General features: G+C 37.5%; 1 protein-coding gene across 1 annotated transcript; it reads left to right on the top strand.

Annotated features, from left to right (window-relative positions):
- Positions 1 to 844: 844 nt before the first annotated feature.
- On the top strand, positions 845 to 15,425 carry LOC139959870 (uncharacterized). The gene is made up of 8 exons (XM_071957777.1): positions 845 to 1,005; positions 2,089 to 2,194; positions 6,106 to 6,241; positions 7,047 to 7,139; positions 7,774 to 8,001; positions 9,856 to 9,918; positions 10,965 to 11,035; positions 14,079 to 15,425. The coding sequence occupies exons 1-8, from the start codon at positions 950 to 952 to the stop codon at positions 14,121 to 14,123; spliced, it is 798 nt and encodes a 265-aa protein (XP_071813878.1). The 5' UTR covers positions 845 to 949; the 3' UTR covers positions 14,124 to 15,425.
- Positions 15,426 to 17,697: the final 2,272 nt, after the last annotated feature.

Below are 17,697 nucleotides of genomic sequence, written 5' to 3'. Positions count from 1 at the left end.
TTTCGAGATATCTGAAATTCTAATTCAGATATCTGAAATTGAATTCGAGATATCTGAAATTGAATTCGAGATATCCGAAATTGAATTCGAGATATCTGAAATTCTATTTCAGATATCTGAAATTTAATTCGAGATATCTGAAATTGAATTCGAGATATCTGAAATTGAATTCAAGATATCTGCAATTCTAATTCGAGATATCTGAAATTGAATTCGAGATATCTGCAATTGAATTCGAGATATCTGAAATGCATATGCATAAATTTCCGATTAAATGTTAAAATGGCACATATGGAAAGTCATTTTAACATTTAATCGGGAAATTTCAGATATCTGTAATTGAATTCGAGATATCTGAAATTGAATTCGAGATATCCGAAATTCTATTTCAGATATCTGAAATTGAATTCGAGATATCTGAAATTGAATTCGAGATATCTGAAAATGAATTCGAGATATCTGAAATTTTATTTCAGATATCTGAAATTGAATTCGAGATATCTGAAATTGAATTCGAGATATCTGAAATTCTATTTCAGATATCTGAAATTGAATTCGAGATATCCGAAATTGAATTCGAGATATCTGAAATTGAATTCGAGATATCTCGAATTCAATTTCAGATATCTGAAATTCCCTGGTATTTCGAGATATCTGAAATTGATTTTAAGATATCTGCAATTATTTGTAGATATCTTAAATAAATTGGAGATATCTGTAATTTAATTTGAGATATCTGAAATTATTTCGAGATATCTGAAATTCCTTATTAAATGTTAAAACGGCTTTCCATACGCGCGTGACGATGACGAATTGTAATTTCTGTGAATAACTTCTGTGCTGTGATTGCGCAAGTCTGTAAATTTTTTTTTTCATTACGTCATTGAGCGGAACTTCAGTTCGACGATTGATATAACGCATCAAACCAGGGAACTACCAAACACAAGTTATGGCCATCAACACCGCACACAGTGGTGCAGGGATAATTCTTTTTGGAGGAGAGCAGTAAGTCAATCATAACAATATCCCTGAAAAGAAAACCTGATCACATTCTAAAGTATATTGAACATAAACGCTTCATCCATATAATTAAAGCATAGGGTTAATGTGTGAAGTAGTTCCACGACTTCGTTACATACAATTATAAATTTCCGGGGGCGGTTTGGACATAAATTCTTAACCCATTCTTATTGTTTTCAGGAACCCACATTCCTTTTTAATGTAAAGTATAGTTTCATAACACTCAAAACTTTGAAAAATGATGTAGGCATTTTTTATGTCCTTTATTTTGCAAAATTTTGGCCCATTTGCAGAGATTTGAGCGAATAAAAGTATTTATTAAAACCAAAACATGGTGTCTGGTCTTTGGTAGCTGTGTGTTTTAGTAGCTGTGAAACATGAGTCGGAGATATGAGCGGTCAGATATATTGATCTTTACTTTCACAAATATACTTTAACTGTACTGGCATAGATAAGTATTTTATGCAATCACCATGCCTACGAACGCAAAGTAATGTCTCTCTCTTTGTCAACGTTCGTGCAACAGAGAGAGAGAGAGAGAGACATTCGAAGGACACACTACACACAACACTCATATCTAGTTATTAGTTACTTTCTTGCATGTAAGTTTTTTTTTCTGCCAGGTAAATGTTTTAGTACACAAATAGAGATGTGTTTGAACTTTTCATCTGCTCAATCTCTACTAATGTGCCAAAAGTTTACCAAAAAAGTACCTTGTTATGATTGTGTGATGATGTAGATCTCTTATAGTCTCCTAAACTGACCAAACTTAACGATAGTATCAACGCTTGAATAGGGTGGAAGTCAGTGTTTAATGCCACAAAAACCAGATGGTTACAATTCCTTGTGGATAACATTCCATTTTATCCTTCCATGTTCAACAATTATTTTAGTTCATGTACAGCTTTAAAGAGAGCAAACATAAAACCTTAGTCCTTCTTTCAATCTTATTTTGTTTTATGTTGGTGATATCTTTAATAGTTCCACTGAACTTTAAACCTGGATAGTTGAGTTGGATGAATGTTTGCATTAACTGATGAGTACTTTTAATGTTTTTTACTTATGCAGACTCTTACGGAAGGAGGACAATGTGGAACTTTCCTTTGAGAATGCTCCAAAGATTGACCACTTAAAAGGAACGAAAAAGGGAGACATTTATCTTACCAATCAGAGAGTAGGTTCAAATTTATCTGATACCAAGTGTGTGTGTGTGTTAGATTAGGAGTGAAGTATTCGTTAATATAATGAAATGAAAATTAAGTTTTATGACAATTTCTAGTTTGTTTATTTGGTACATACATGGAAATTTTGGGGTTAAACTAGAATTGCACTCAAGACTACAATCCTTGTTCCCCTATCTGGTTTACACAGCTTTTAATTTCGATTATAATCATAACCTATGTATGTAGTCATGCAGAGTGTGAGTGTGTGTGTGTGTGTGACGCCTTGTTTGTAATCACTATATCTCGAGAAGGGAAGCTTGGACCAATCTCGTGGTTAGTATGTAGTTGTAACACGTTAAGAACAAAAGCCTATTGTTTTTTGTGGAGGTCAAAGGTCATTTGGAGTCACCACAGATCAATTTGTGGAAACCTTGTTTTATAATCTATCGTATTTCCCACCGTCCACCCTATTAGATAACGTGTGTTACAACTCATAAGAGTAGGAGGGACTGTTGGCAATTTGAAAGTAGCTAATGGGCATCTGTAGATAGTTTCAGCAAACCTGCAAACCAATTTTCATTGAATTAACTGTGTCGCATCTGCACTCCGTACATGCATGTGAATAAAGGTTCATGTATGGCTTGTACATACAACGGTAAAGTGAAATCGAGTTCGTTAACGCAAAAGCGTGAAGGAAAAAATGTTTCGTGTCAGAATACCAATACACTTATGGTGGCTAGATTTTTAGTTTAGGTCGCCAAATGGTAGAAATCATGGATACTTTTCATACATGGTATATGGATTTGCCATGTTGAGTACAAGAACCCTGTTGCTTGTGATGTCAAATCTCATTTGAGGTTAGGGATGACTACAATTCCTTGTTCCAGTACCTGGTGCACACAGCTTGTTGTTAGTAGTGGTTAGGGATGACTACAATTCCTTGTTCCCCTACCTGGTGCACACAGCTTCTTGTTGGTAGTGGTTAGGGATGATTACATTCCTTGTTCCTGTACCTGGTGCACATACTGTAGCTTGTTGTTGGTAGTGGTTAGGGATGACTACATTCCTTTCCTGTACCTGGTGCACATAGCTTGTTGTTGGTAGTGGTTAGGGATGACTACATTTCCTTGTTCCCCTACCTGATGCACACAGCTTGTTGTTGGTAGTGGTTAGGGATGACTACAATTCCTTGTTCTAGTACTTGGTGCACACAGCTTCTTGTTGGTAGTGGTTAGGGATGACTACAATTCTTTGTTCACCTACCTGGTGCACACAGCTTGTTGTTGGTAGTGGTGAGGGATGACTACATTCCTTGTTCCTGTACCTGGTGCACATACTGTAGCTTCTTGTTGGTAGTGGTTAGGGATGACTACATTTCCTTGTTCCCCTACCTGGTGCACACAGCTTCTTGTTGGTAGTGTTTAGGGATGACTACATTCCTTGTTCCTGTACCTGGTGCACATACTGTAGCTTCTTGTTGGTAGTGGTTTAAAGGGATGACTACATTCCTAGTTCCTGTACCTGGTGCACATAGCTTGTTGTTGGTAGTGGTTAGGGATGACTACATTTCCTTGTTCCCCTACCTGGTGCACACAGCTTGTTGTTGGTAGTGGTGAGGGATGTCTACATTCCTTGTTCCTGTACCTGGTGCACATATTGTAGCTTCTTGTTGGTAGTGGTTAGGGATGACTACATTCCTCGGACCTCTACCTGGTGCACATACTGTAGCTTGTTGTTGGTAGCAGGGCTCGAATTTCGTAATTTCTAGGGCAGGCCAACTGGCCTTGGAATACATGTTTTTGGGGAGGGCATCAAGGCCAACGCTGAAATTGTGAGTAGGGCACCAAGGCCACTTTGAAAAATGACGCGAAGAATGTCTCAATTTGTAACCTGTTTTATTTTCCTCAGCAAAAATTACTTATCGCAGAGAATTTCAGTTTAACACCAGTTTATCACCTGCATTTAACACCATGGGAAAGCCTGTTCACTCCACTACTCAGAGGAGTCTGAAACACTGTCACTGAGGGGATCTTCCTCGATCAGGGGCAAGTCCCTCGGCTTACGGGATCTCATATATGGCCTTCTGACAGCCAATCCACCTGACCACCACCTCTGCACCGCATCCTTGAAACAGATGGTGCCTGGTGCAGGTCTCTCGCTGCACACCCTCAGCAGGTCTTCCACGGTCTGGCGGCCCAGGCTCAGACGGCCGTCACCCTGAAATCTCTTGATGAAGGAGAACTGTCTTTCCACCTGTGCCGTGGACACAGGCATCACCAGGATGATGCGCACCAGGTGCAGCAAGTTGGGATATTTGTCTGCCTTATCCTGCAGCATCTTCTGGAACAGGGGGATGAATTTGTCTTTTCTGTGATGCCTGCCAATGTCCACTTTCATCCTGGCCCACTCCACTTTTTTCCCATTGGCGCCTTGCACTTAGCCCCACTCGATTTTACAGAAGTTTATAACAATCCAATATCACAGGCGATATCACCCGTACCACCGGGAATGATTTTTTTCCGAATACACGCAGGCCCCCTCCCCCCCCAAAAAAAAAACATCGGGGAATATATGCTCGAACTTTCATGATCATAACCGAACCCGCTACAGTTTGGGTCCTCAAACCGCCGCGTAACACTCCTTCATGAAACAGCATTATTATTATGAAATTCATACACAACGCCGAAACACTGTCGATAATACAACTTAACTGCATATGCTTCCAGTGTACAACTCTCCACTTCATAATTATTCGTTCTTCCGACTCCCGCCTGAAATTGGCTGTACTTGTAATTGCCAATAGTGACACACCCTCCCGAAATAATCCTGTGTAACTTGACTCTACTGGGAATTTCCCAGATTCTACCAATCACCTCGCATTCATGTAGTTGTTAAGCCAATAAGCGAGCACGATTCTGTGACGTCAATCAGCCAAAGCTGTATAATGGTACTACTTTGTGCAGGTGTGGTTTGACCGTAGCTGCTACTGGTTGTAAACTTTTGTGAACTTTCTTTCAACGTGAATGATATGGTTAGGAAGCTAAACATGTTCTCTCTCGGAATATGATGATTTTGTTCACATTGTTGTCCCTGGAATAATTTCTTCGCGATTTTAGAAACACTGTATTGCATTACGACTGAATTTCCCACTGAACTACGTTACGAAAATGCAATGATAGCCCGCGGAGCAGTCGTATATTAATCAGTTGGATAGGCTCACATTCTTGTACCGTTAGAATGCGGTACGTTTTCACACCAACTACCAAGGTCAGTACTGTGATGATGTTCAATTTTCGATCACAGTTTGTTATTCACGTCCTGTGACCGCGATACGCTAGCATGCTCTTCATCATTTTCTGCGAATAATAGCCACGCTTTTTCGGAACATATGATTCGTTTTTTTTGTCATTCTCAAAGTCGCATTTGTCCAATGCCTATTCCTGCAAAAGGCACGGAGGCCAATGGGTAAAAAGGGCAAGGCCAGTACTGGCCTTGATAGTAGTAATTTTCCCTTGGGCATCGCGGCCAGTGGCGAGGGCACCCGCTGCCATGGCCGCACTGGCCGCCGCTTATTTCGAGCCCTGGTTGGTAGTGGTTAGGGATGACTACATTCCTTGTTCCTGTTCCTGGTGCACATACTGTAGCTTGTTGTAGGTAGTGGTTAGGGATGACTACAATTCCTTGATCCAGTACCTGGTGCACATAGCTTGTTGTTGGTAGTGGTTAGGGATTACTTTCAAAAGTCCATACTCTATTATATCTCTTTTCACTTTTGGAATTAAGAAACTTTGTCTTGAATCATATAAATCTGGTAGAGGGAGGAACATTTTCAATGATTCAGTGTTATTACAAATTGTTTGTTTATTATATTATAGTTGGTGGTTTAATAGCGTTGTCAATTTTGTTTCAAATCTTGCCCCAGCTTATTTTCAAGTCATCTGCTAACGATCTGCTTCAGTCATTTTCTATGCCGTTCTACTACATGAAAGATTTTGAAATCAAACAGCCGACCTTTGGAGCAAATTATCTCGGTGGGAGGATACTGGCTCAACCTGGAGGTAATGATGACACTGTATTTTATGAAAATAAAAATAAAATAAAACTGTTAGCAAACTGCTTATCCACCAGAGAGCCTGTGTAGGAGAATGTGAGGGTGTCATTTAGCCTTTGAAGAAGATCCTGCTAGGATCGAAACGTCAGGCCAACTTACTTTAACACTGTATTTTATGAGTGGTTTTTTTGAGACAGTATTCGCTTGCGAGGTATTTTCTTTTGAGAGTCTGCTTGTACAGATATCAATTGATTTGGTTTAATGCAAGTTATAGTGCTCTTCTGTTTTCAGTGTAGTCTGATGAGTGATGGAGGCTTTCATGGCTTAAAATGAAACAATAGAATAACTGACAATAACTTATTGTTTTTCATGAATACACTTCCTTAATTGTGTGCGTTTTTGGTAATGTTTGCTGTATCTCTAAGCATACATATCGATATTTGAAAGTTATACACATAATCTTATGCAACATTGCAAGTGGAAAGTTGACCATTTATCGAATGAGAATGAACAATGCATAGTTGGATGGCATGGATATCCATAAATTTGAAACCAGATTCATTGAAGTTAGGATAGTAACAGAAATAGTAAGTTGAAAGGCATGGATATCAATAACTTTGAAACCAATTTCATTGAAGTTTGGATAGAAACAGACATAGCAAGTTGGAAGGCACGGATATCAATAACTTTGAAACTACATTCATTGAAGTCTGGGTAGGAACAGACATAGCAATTCAAAGCAAAGATTTATTAGCATTCCTTTGTATTATATATGTTGATTTGATAATACATGTTAATGATCCTTTCTTTAGGTGATTGGCAAGGAGAGGCCAGATTCAAATTAACCTTTAAATCAGGAGGAGCAGTAACTGTTGGTCAGGCACTCATCAAAATTGCGAAACAAGGTTAGTAGATTGTATGTACAGCATCTCAATCGTTGTGCCTTCATGATACTTTTCTATGAAAGATTATATAGGTGAAATTCTGTTTAGTGATGGTGATAACTATGTAAAACAAAATACCATGATTTAGTGTGGTAACAATGATAATACTAAAACCCTAATAGAGTCACTCTTTGCAGATGCCCATGTGGATTGAAGCCCATAATGTTTTAAGTGAAATCCATATATTGAAATCATTTGTCCAGTCAATCTTTCACACTTGTACAATCAAGTCTGATTCTAATGTATCGATTAGGATTCTTGGTATCATATAGGTCCCAAATGTTTCCCTTCCTCTCTTCCTCATGTTAAAATACACAAGTTTTAAGTCAGTCTGATTAAATTCTCATTAATACCCTAATTGTAATGAGAATTAAAATGATAGAGTTGTGTTGGATGTGATAGCTTTCATGATAAAAAGTGTATGGAAGTTAGTGGGGAGAAAAGAATTTCAGATTGTTGTAAGTAATTAAGCATTGATGTAGTCTAGATCTAGGATACTTAATAAAGTTACAAATTTGATTAAATTAGAAGATATTAAATCCTGGATGAACATCTTTTGATACACACCAACACCACCATTGACTTTCCTCTACAGCACCAACACAACCACCACCTCATCCAAAGGCGCAAGGAACAGCACCACAACCTGCTGCCCAGCCATATCCACAACCAGTTCCACAAGCATATCCACAGGGATATCCCCAAGGGTATCCTCAACAACAACCATATCCTGCATACTATCCTCCCCAGGGCCAGGTACCACCCCAGGGATATGCATACCCCACACAACCCTACTATCCTCCTCAACAAACAGCACCTCCAGGTAAGTTTGATGCAAACTGGTTTCTTTTGCCTTGGGCAATATCTGATGAAGATTGCGGTGAATGTAAAATTCAGCAACAAACGTCTTTAATATTGTTTTGTTAATGAAACAGGAACATTTATCCTAAGCATCCAAGTGGAAATTACAATTCCTACAAGTTTAGCATTTTTAAGACATTTGCAAATTGAAATTGTCACAGTTTGTACAATAAGTGAACTTGAAGCAAACAGGACTGATGCCATAGTTTGCATTCTAACAGCAAAGTGTTTTGTTTGTGGTATTTTTTTCTATAATGTTTCAACCATTGATTGGATAGGTTCCAATTTGACCTTAAGGGAATGAGAAGTTCACAGTATACCAATTATATAATGTATTCATATTGAGATGCATTCCAATTTGAAGTGGAAACTTGGATGTAAATGTTTTTTTTTAAATTGACTATATGGTCAGTGTGCTTCTTTGACATCACATCTGGTTGCTTTGAGTTCACGCTTGGTACAAAACGTACCAACTTAAAATGCTGTTTACTTAAAACCAATTCATTGGAATTGAATGAAAAACTCACCAGGATGCTTAGAATTTGTTTCTCTTTCTTACCTCAAAAATAGATTTGCACCTGGACGATCCTTTTAAATTTGGGCCAAATTGTGCCCGTCTAATTAGTTCATTATTATTAATGGGATTTCAGAGTTGGCCTCATGACAGTAAATATTTAGTTTTGCAATTAAATCATAAGGAATGTTGATTAGCAGGAAGAGATTGCTTGTCCATGCTGTAGTTCTCAAGTTTAATCTTGTAGGATTGTTCAATTTCATTGCTAACTTTCATCAGGATTGCATTACATGTTTTCTGTATCTTTGTTAAACCATTTTGCAAATTATACAGGAGCCCAAAGTATGGTTATAGTATTTCATTAATGTTACAACAACTCATTCACATTTTGAGAATGTATGTTACATGTCAATACAACCATCAGAATTATCCATTGGCCATGATTACACTTTCGATAACTTATAGACCCACACTCCCAGAGTAGACGTCTATACTAGACAGAAACACTACATGTGTAGCATTTGAATCAAATTTGTATTGAAATAGTTAGTTTCTTGACTGAATCTGTTGGTGAGTGGAACGTGAATATGTTGGTGCATGTTTTTACTATAATGCATTTTTTTGGATGTCCAGTGCTTTGTAATCTTGAACTGGAGGCAAAGAGTCTTGGAGTACTAAGACTGTAACTATATAGCAATAGTGTTCATCTGTGCAATGAAAGGTGTGTTTAATGTGTTGACAAACGAGTAGATCAAAACTCATTTTTTGTTGAAGGTTAAAAAGGTGGTTCTTTTCATTAAATGAATAACTGTGTATTCTTTTATGAACCGCAAAAAAACATTTAATGTTAACATACTCATGTATTCATGACAAATATAACATGGGATTATAAAACAACAAAACTAATTTTAAGTACCAAAATTTGATATTCATCAAATTAATCCCATTTTTTTTTTTTAAATAAAAGAATTGCCAACCCAGATTTTAGTCAATATTGCTTGACTACTATGCAACCTGTATGTAACCACAAAAACATTTAAAGTTAACATACTTATGTTCTCATGACAAATATTACATAGAATTTTAAGAAACAACATTTAAGTACAAAAACAAATCTTATTTAAATCAATGTGATTTTTGTATTTCAAGAAAGAAAGCAAAATAGGGGAATAAAAGGAATCCTCAGAGCTACTTTATTTATCCTTACACACCTCCATCTATATATGAATTTCTTCTCTCCATGATCACTTTAACATCATATCCTATAATGTGTGCCATTTATTTTGTTTTACTTTGCTGCAGTTCCACCAGGTGAACTGCCTCCACCCTATGAGTATGCTGTAGGTAATGGAATGCCCCAAACAGGTATGCACATAGTACATGAAATGCAAGATGATAGAGATATATATGTTGAAATATTTGTAACTTTTTTATTTCTCAAGAACTTTACCGTATAATCGCTATATGTTTGTATGCTTGTTTGTTGTTATAAGTTCAAGGTCGGTGTGAGCTGAACCATTATCCGGCATTTCAGAATTGGTGTTAAATAACAAGCTGGGAAGCAGGGACTGCATTTCTCATCGAAACACATCATTTGTCTCCTGGAACGAAACACATTTTGCCTGTAATATTTCAGCCAGCTGTTAGTTTCACTAATATCCTGCTTTGCATGTTTAATGATGATTGTAATCAATTGTTTCCTCTGAACCTAAGTTTCATTTTATGTTGTAGTTTTAATTGTACGTTCATGTGTATAACATTAAATGAACTGTCTGAAGGCCATCTAAGACTTACAGCAGCTTTCAGTAGTGCTGTAAAGGTTCTGTGTGTAGACATAGCTGGATATAGAGACATCTTCCTCTGAAGTTATAAACACAGTTAAAACATTGTTTAAATAACTTTATATTTCAGATAAAGTTAAATTTGTATATATTAGTGTTGGGAGAATTGTTTTGGCAATCACCTGTAATGGAAGTTTGCATTATTTATTTCTCCATGTAATCACTATTGAATAGCAAAGATGTTCAGCCTGGATGGTATTTATTTGGCCTGGTTTTGGCTTTAATCCCAAATTTCTCACTTCTCAATTTCTTCACTTCAAGTCTCTGTGACAAAATTGCAGGTTGTGTCTGTTGGAAAAGGTCAAACTGACCAAGAATGCAGTCTACATTGGTCCTAAAAGGAAATTGAATTTGCTAAGTTTGTATTTGAAGTATACTATTTGATTCAAGTACTAGTTTGGGTATAAAATACCAAGTCTGAAGTTTGCAATAAAACATCATGTTGAAGATTATTCCATGTATTGGGGTCACCAATGTATTTCATTCACAATGAAGATATAATTCTGTGCAATGATTTCACTAAGTAAGCGATCAGGGTCGTCATGTATCTATTCTTTATGTTTACACCAGGCAATGCCTACTACACACCAACAAATCCTGGACAGGTCTATGTTCCTCAACCACCGACTGCTACCCTCCCAGTGAGTGCTTTTCCATTTATATCTTGGCTTTGTTTTGTCAAGGTTGTTGTAGTGGTTATCTGTCCTAGATTGTGTACATCACATTTTGATGGGATAGAATGAAAGCCGATTTTATTGACCACCAGTGACCATTGACTATCTCTCTACCTAATGCCAGTCTCTGCTATGAGTGAATAAGACTAATATGCCACCCACTCACACAAGTATGTGGCTCCACACCAGCTTTAAATTTCACTGTAAGGACACTATAGGGAATTAAGTAAGTCTTGTTTTGTTTTAAGGAATACCAAAAGTGGAGTGACAACATTTATAATCAATTGAGTTACTACAAAGCTTAGTTGTTTAATTTGAGTATGTGAAGCAAGCAACTAGCTGAGGTATATACTCATCATCATCATCATATATTCATCTCTAGATCTGTTTACACATCACCAACGCTGTGTCTTTACTTTTAAGTCTCTTAATTGACATGTTGTGCCAAGTTCTATTGAAGGTATGCCTTATACATAGCATCCAACATGTTTTGTTTCAGTTTGCTGGATATCCCTAAAACATTAATTTTAATTTTTTAACTCAATACATAAAATACATATTGAGATGTTGTTATGCTGGACGGGGTTGCCGTTTGACGTCAAGGTTTTTCTTTCAGTGTCAGAAATGATTCATAAAATGTTGCGAAAGTTTGTCAGGAAATGACAATTGAAAGTAACTCATTTTGACAGTGATGATCAGTCAGGAAGACACCTTTTATGTGCAGATATGTTTTTAATCTCTTTTCTAAAATGCTGGTTACTAGCGTCACTGGCAGTACTGCTCCATGACACACAACAACTCCTAAGAGACGAGTACATTTCAAACGACTGTCTTATTACTTATTTGAAATCTATCCTCTTGAGTACAATCTGCATGTTTCTCTACAGAATCTGCATTCATTCATATCTGGAGCATGCATGCAATTATACTTGATTGGCTAAATTGTTAAGATCAGATGTAATTTTCGGTATTTCACCACTAACTGTATCAAATCAAACAGGCATATTTATCTAGGTCTGACCCACTGCAGCCAACTCTTCCATACTGGCATATATCAAAGATTATAGACAGGGTTTATCTGTGTATAGGGTCCTGTCAAGATTGTGACAGCAAACTATAGCCCCTTGTCCAACGTTAGTTCTATATTCAAATTAGATTTGGCCTTTGTTTTTGAAGTTCATAGTTGTCTCGGCATTCCTGTATGCCATGAATTGGAAAGTATTTGCATAGGATATATGGTGGGTCTGGACTGCTTATTAGTGCATTAGTCAAAGCTACATCAAATTTGGAAGATGGCATGAATGTCACAATGTACAGTATATGTACAGTATATTGTACAGTACAATGTGCAGTATATGTGTCATTATGTACAGTGTATGTACAGTATAATGTACAGTATAATGTACAGTATATGTACAGTATAATGTACAGTATATGTACAGTATAATGTACAGTATATGTACAGTATAATGTACAGTATATGTACAGTATATGTGTCACTATGTACAGTATATGTGTCACTATGTACTGTATATGTACAGTGTAATGTACAGTATATGTACTGTATAATGATCAGTATATGTGTCACTATGTACAGTGTAATGTACAGTATCTGTACAGTTTAATGTTCAGTATATATGTAAAGTATATGTACAGTATAATGTACAGTATATATACAGTATAATGTAAAGTATAATGTACAGTATATGAACAGTACATATACAGTATATTGGACAGTATAATGTACAGTATAATGTACAGTATATGTACAGTATAATGTACAGTATATGTATGACTATGTACAGTATATGTATGACTATGTTGAGTATATGTACAGTGTAATGTACAGCATAATGTACAGTATAATGTACAGTAAATGTACAGTATAATGTACAGTATATGTGTCACTATGTGGTCTTACATGGAACTACAATGTACTGTTATAAGAGTACTGAGATTCAGCAGTATTGCTGCTCTAGTTTGAGTGAACTTCCCCAAATAGCTAAGAACAAATTTATTCCATTTTAGAGATATCAATGATTTATAAAGGTTCTTCACAAGGCTGAAGACTTGATCAAGTCTAAATATGACATCATCAAGCCTCATGTGCATAATTTAAAAAATAAAATGTTTTTGACAATTTTTATTTTCTGTAATGGACATGGGTTTTGCCAATGCTTATGCTAAAACATTGCTCCTCTTATCATGGCCTAATGATGGCATTAGTTTCAGTTTCAACAGTGTTAAAATTCTGTCTTGAAAATATGAAAGAAAACCAAGGAGAAACGTTTCAGATCCTAGTGTCACTAACATCACAGGTTTACAAATTGACAGCTCCCAGACACTACTTTAAATCTAGCGTATCTTTCAAACGGAACAAGAATTTCTTGGCTGTTTGAAAGACTTGTTCTGCACAAGGACCTCTGTCACATCAGCCATGATGATGGTTGGGTCGGGGTTCCATTAAATAGATGCAATATGAGTGGTAAGACTTTTTAAAGGGAGTGTCAATTGTCAGAGGTTGTTGTTTACTCATTTTCATGATGACTCTGTATAGTTTACATGAGAATGTGTTTCCTGTTCCACATAACACAGAGCTTGTAAAACAATGGACGTCCATTGGTCCAAACATCCAACTCCCATCTTCATAAGTTGTTCTGTTGTCAAGGACTTGAGGTATAAAAGGTTGAAATTTATTCATTTCATTTGGAAGTGTGTACACTGATTTATGCTATAATCTGTGATGTCACACACGGATGACACCATCCGTTATTTTTCAGAAGTGAAATGTTTGTATAACCTTAGAAATAAATAGAACCATGTGAAATGATTGAAATTAAATGCTAGCGTAATCTATGAATGAGTTGGATAACTGTGTTCCTATTTACTTGCCCTGTGTAGTACATTGAGCCTCAATCATACTTGTATCTGAAAGCTTTGAGTTGCTTGAGATAAGGTTGTCAGTCTTAGATTTATCTTGTTTACCCTTCTATGTTTCTCTACATTGCAGACGGCGCCACCCGCAGATGAATACCAGAAACAAAAGTTTGAATAATTAGCCGAGGGCTCTCATACCTGTGATTGATGTGGAAAGTCATCATGAAAAAATTACTTACCAATCTTGCTCAGAGTCTAATACTTGAAATTCATTACTGTTGAACATTGACTGATAAATGCTGCCTGTTACAATATCTACTTTTACTTCCCAGTGCATGAATATGTTACATATAGGTTGCTATAGGTTAATGTTTCATCAGGTTTAATGGATGTATCTATGAATGGCAATTAGTATAATGTCCTGGTAGTTGTTGCATGACAGTGACAAACTAACCTTTATTGTACATAGTTTGTAATTCACAAGTGTTTTCAATAATCTTCCTGGCATAAAGCATACGATGTTAGCAGCTTCTTATGTCTAATACAGTGCTTGTAACTGAACCTAATGTCAGTAGTTGTAGACAAGGGCGGCGAAACCGGGGGGGCACAGGGGGCACGTGGCCCCCCACTTTTCCTCAGGTTAAAAATGTGCCCTTTTTCTACATAAAAATTGAGGTGTCTCAAGTAAGCAGCCAGGGAACCAGAATGAACACTCGGGAAGGGCCGTTTCCGGCCATCTGAGGGGTTTGTAAAACCACAAATTTTCTTGTACGCTCCGCGCCAACCGATGGTGGCGCTCCGCTCAGATAGTCGTGCATACAACTTTGCAAATCCTGGCTACGCCCCTGACTTTTAATGAATTTCTGTGGGTCAAACTCAAAGCTATTTCGAATGGAAAAAATTTGTTAAGATATTAACAAGAATAAAGTATAATTCGGAAGATTCCTACTTTAGCAACTAGCATGATTTCACCTCGTTTTGTCTCAAAAGAAAACTTGTTCCTTGTTTCCCATTTTGCACATTTGATATTGCAGTGCTAGTATGCATATTTACCTTGAAGGGGGGGGGGGCGTTGATGGAGTAATGTGTATACGCAAATGAGAGTTATAAAGGGTACTAAATATAAGGCTGCATCAGTCCAATCGAATTTCTGCAAAGTGCCCTTTGATGTCGCCGCCCTTGGTTGTAGACATACCTTCATGGAGTTGATTTTTGAAAGAAAACAAATTATCTATCTTATTTTAGAGTTTTTACATGTTGTATATCACAAATATTAGAGCTGATAGTATGGTATCGGAAGTTATTAACAGCTAGAGCAGTCTTCTATTAATTGTAATCTATTGAAGTAAAATTTATACTACATGTAAATAAGAGTTTAACGTTATTATGCTGTGTAGGATGTTTGGTATATTGGTGGGTATGGACAAACCCATTCAGTTTATTCTGTGGTGGGTTGACGGGCCGGAGAAGGGGGGGGCGGAGTGTGAGGGGGGTTCAATGTGAATTTGTGGTGGTGGTGGTAGCATGTTTTACCCAGCTTTCCTTCAAGGTTAATTTAAGAACAATTAGGAGAGCATTCACACAGGGTAAGGATTTATTAGTTTAGTTATATTTCATCTAACAAACAGGATTGACATATTAAACTTCATGATTAAATGATAACATCACTGTCTTCTACTATCATGTATGTGCTTTACAACTCTCTTTGGCTTCAACAGTGAATTCTACGTTTGACATTTTTCTGTCCAGTCCACAGGTGGAATGTCTGGGACGTATATGGTGGCATAACCCTTGGGGGGCAGGGAGTGGGAGCCCCAGTCAAATGTCTTGCCCTCCACTTACCCCCCCCCCCCCCCCCGAAATGACATTAGTGGCCCCCAAAAATTACAAAATGCATATTAAGGTTCATTTAAACCAGGGTTGTCCAACCTACGGCCCGCGGGCCACAGTCCGGCCCGCCGCAGGGTTGCGTCCGGCCCGCCGGAGATGCTCTACGGTGTGAAATTTAGTGAGCAGATTTATTGATGACAATTTGAAGCTTTATAATCAATCATTAGAACCTTCTGGGTCCAAAAATCTGAATACAGGTCAGTTTGTGTGACACTCTCTCAGCAGAGGGGAGGGGGGGGGCTGGACTTTATTCATCTGTTTTATCAGGAAGGAAAATATATCAGTGCGCTCCGCGCGCAGTGCTCACATTTTGTTGCCTTAGGCTTCGCGCAAAAAAGAAATCGAAAAATCGAGCGTAGGGTTCATGCGGGCCCCGCCTTCATCATAATCATTCCATGTGGCCCTCCTCTGCAAAAGGTTGGACAAGCCTGATTTAAACCAATTCGCGGTTGACGTTTATCCGTAATTGACAGGCATGCTCAAATCAATACCAGCAAATTCATCTTTAAGTTAATGATCATCCTATCATTATGCTTTCTGTCATTGCTACAAGGCCCCCCCCCCATCTACCTCCCTTTGCCACCCACGCTACCCAATGAGATAACCTACTACCATGCTTGTTATATCATATGTATGTTGATAACTTTATACCATGGTTATAAAGACCGTCCAAAGTTAATCGGATGGACTGTTACTTGGAAGGTGCAACAAGATTTATTACGTAATTTCAACATCACACATATGAACTCACCCCAGGGACGTAGCCAGGGGGGGAGCAGGGGGAGCGACCGCTCCCCCCCCCCCTTTCAGTGTCGATTTTTTTTTTAAACTGTTGTTTTTTAGCATGGTATTTTGTCAGTGCTCTTTTGATCTTGAATACTCGTCAGCTCCGTTAACTCGATTATAATCGTAGTAACATTCACGCCTACTGATTCAACTACTAACTTAGTTTGGCAGATGCAATTAGCTAAATTTAGCCTATAGCCTATTACAAGCCTACAGTTGGCTACTGCGTAATAAAATACATATTGCCTACATAACCGCACTCTATGGAATGTCACGAACCGTATGCACAACAACGTCGACAACGTTCGTTCTCATCCTTTCTATGATTCGTCCTAAGTTGTGCACGAACAGCATGTTATGAAGCTAAGCTATAGCAATCGTACGTGATACGCACTTCCTTTAAATAATGATTACACTGTTAACGATAACGATATTTGTTTTTAGGCCACTGCATATCTGGCTATATTACAAAATATGAAAGTTTATATTGTCCATCAGTTAAGTTCGTCAAATGTATTAAAGTCCAGACATTGGACAATAAACAAGAATCATCCTACTGGAAAAATTGTAAAAGAGCACTATGTTTGTCTTTCTGATATATTATGTAAAGAACATGTAGAAGAATTCAAACAGGAAACAAAATCTGCTGATAATATGATATCCGTGATCAGGGGCGTAGCCAGTATACGTAGCACTGTAGACCCGGGCCTACACACTTGTTTTGGCCAAGTTATCTATTTTAAAAACATCCATATTTCAAATCCATAAGGTTGCCGGACGAGTTTAAGAGTCCAGACAGGAATAACTATTGAAATGAACGTAGCAAGAATATGGCTAAATTAGGTGACCTAGTCTTCTAATTTAGGCTGTCATTTCTATCGCGTGCCGTTTCATTCAACACTCTACCCGCCGAAAATCTAGAATCCGATCTTGTCAGTTTTTTTAACATCTAGTTAAGAACCCGTTTACGCAGAAAATATTTCAGTTGAGAAAACAGTTGAGAAATTTGCATCAGATGGCAATCGCCGGATAGCTCTCGCCTTCTCTAATATTAGGCTAACTTAAACATTTACAGT

The sequence above is a fragment of the Apostichopus japonicus genome, chromosome 19, assembly GCF_037975245.1.
Source record: "Apostichopus japonicus isolate 1M-3 chromosome 19, ASM3797524v1, whole genome shotgun sequence".
Classification (NCBI taxonomy): Eukaryota; Metazoa; Echinodermata; class Holothuroidea; order Aspidochirotida; family Stichopodidae; genus Apostichopus; species Apostichopus japonicus.
This window is presented reverse-complemented; position numbering and strand designations above follow the sequence as displayed.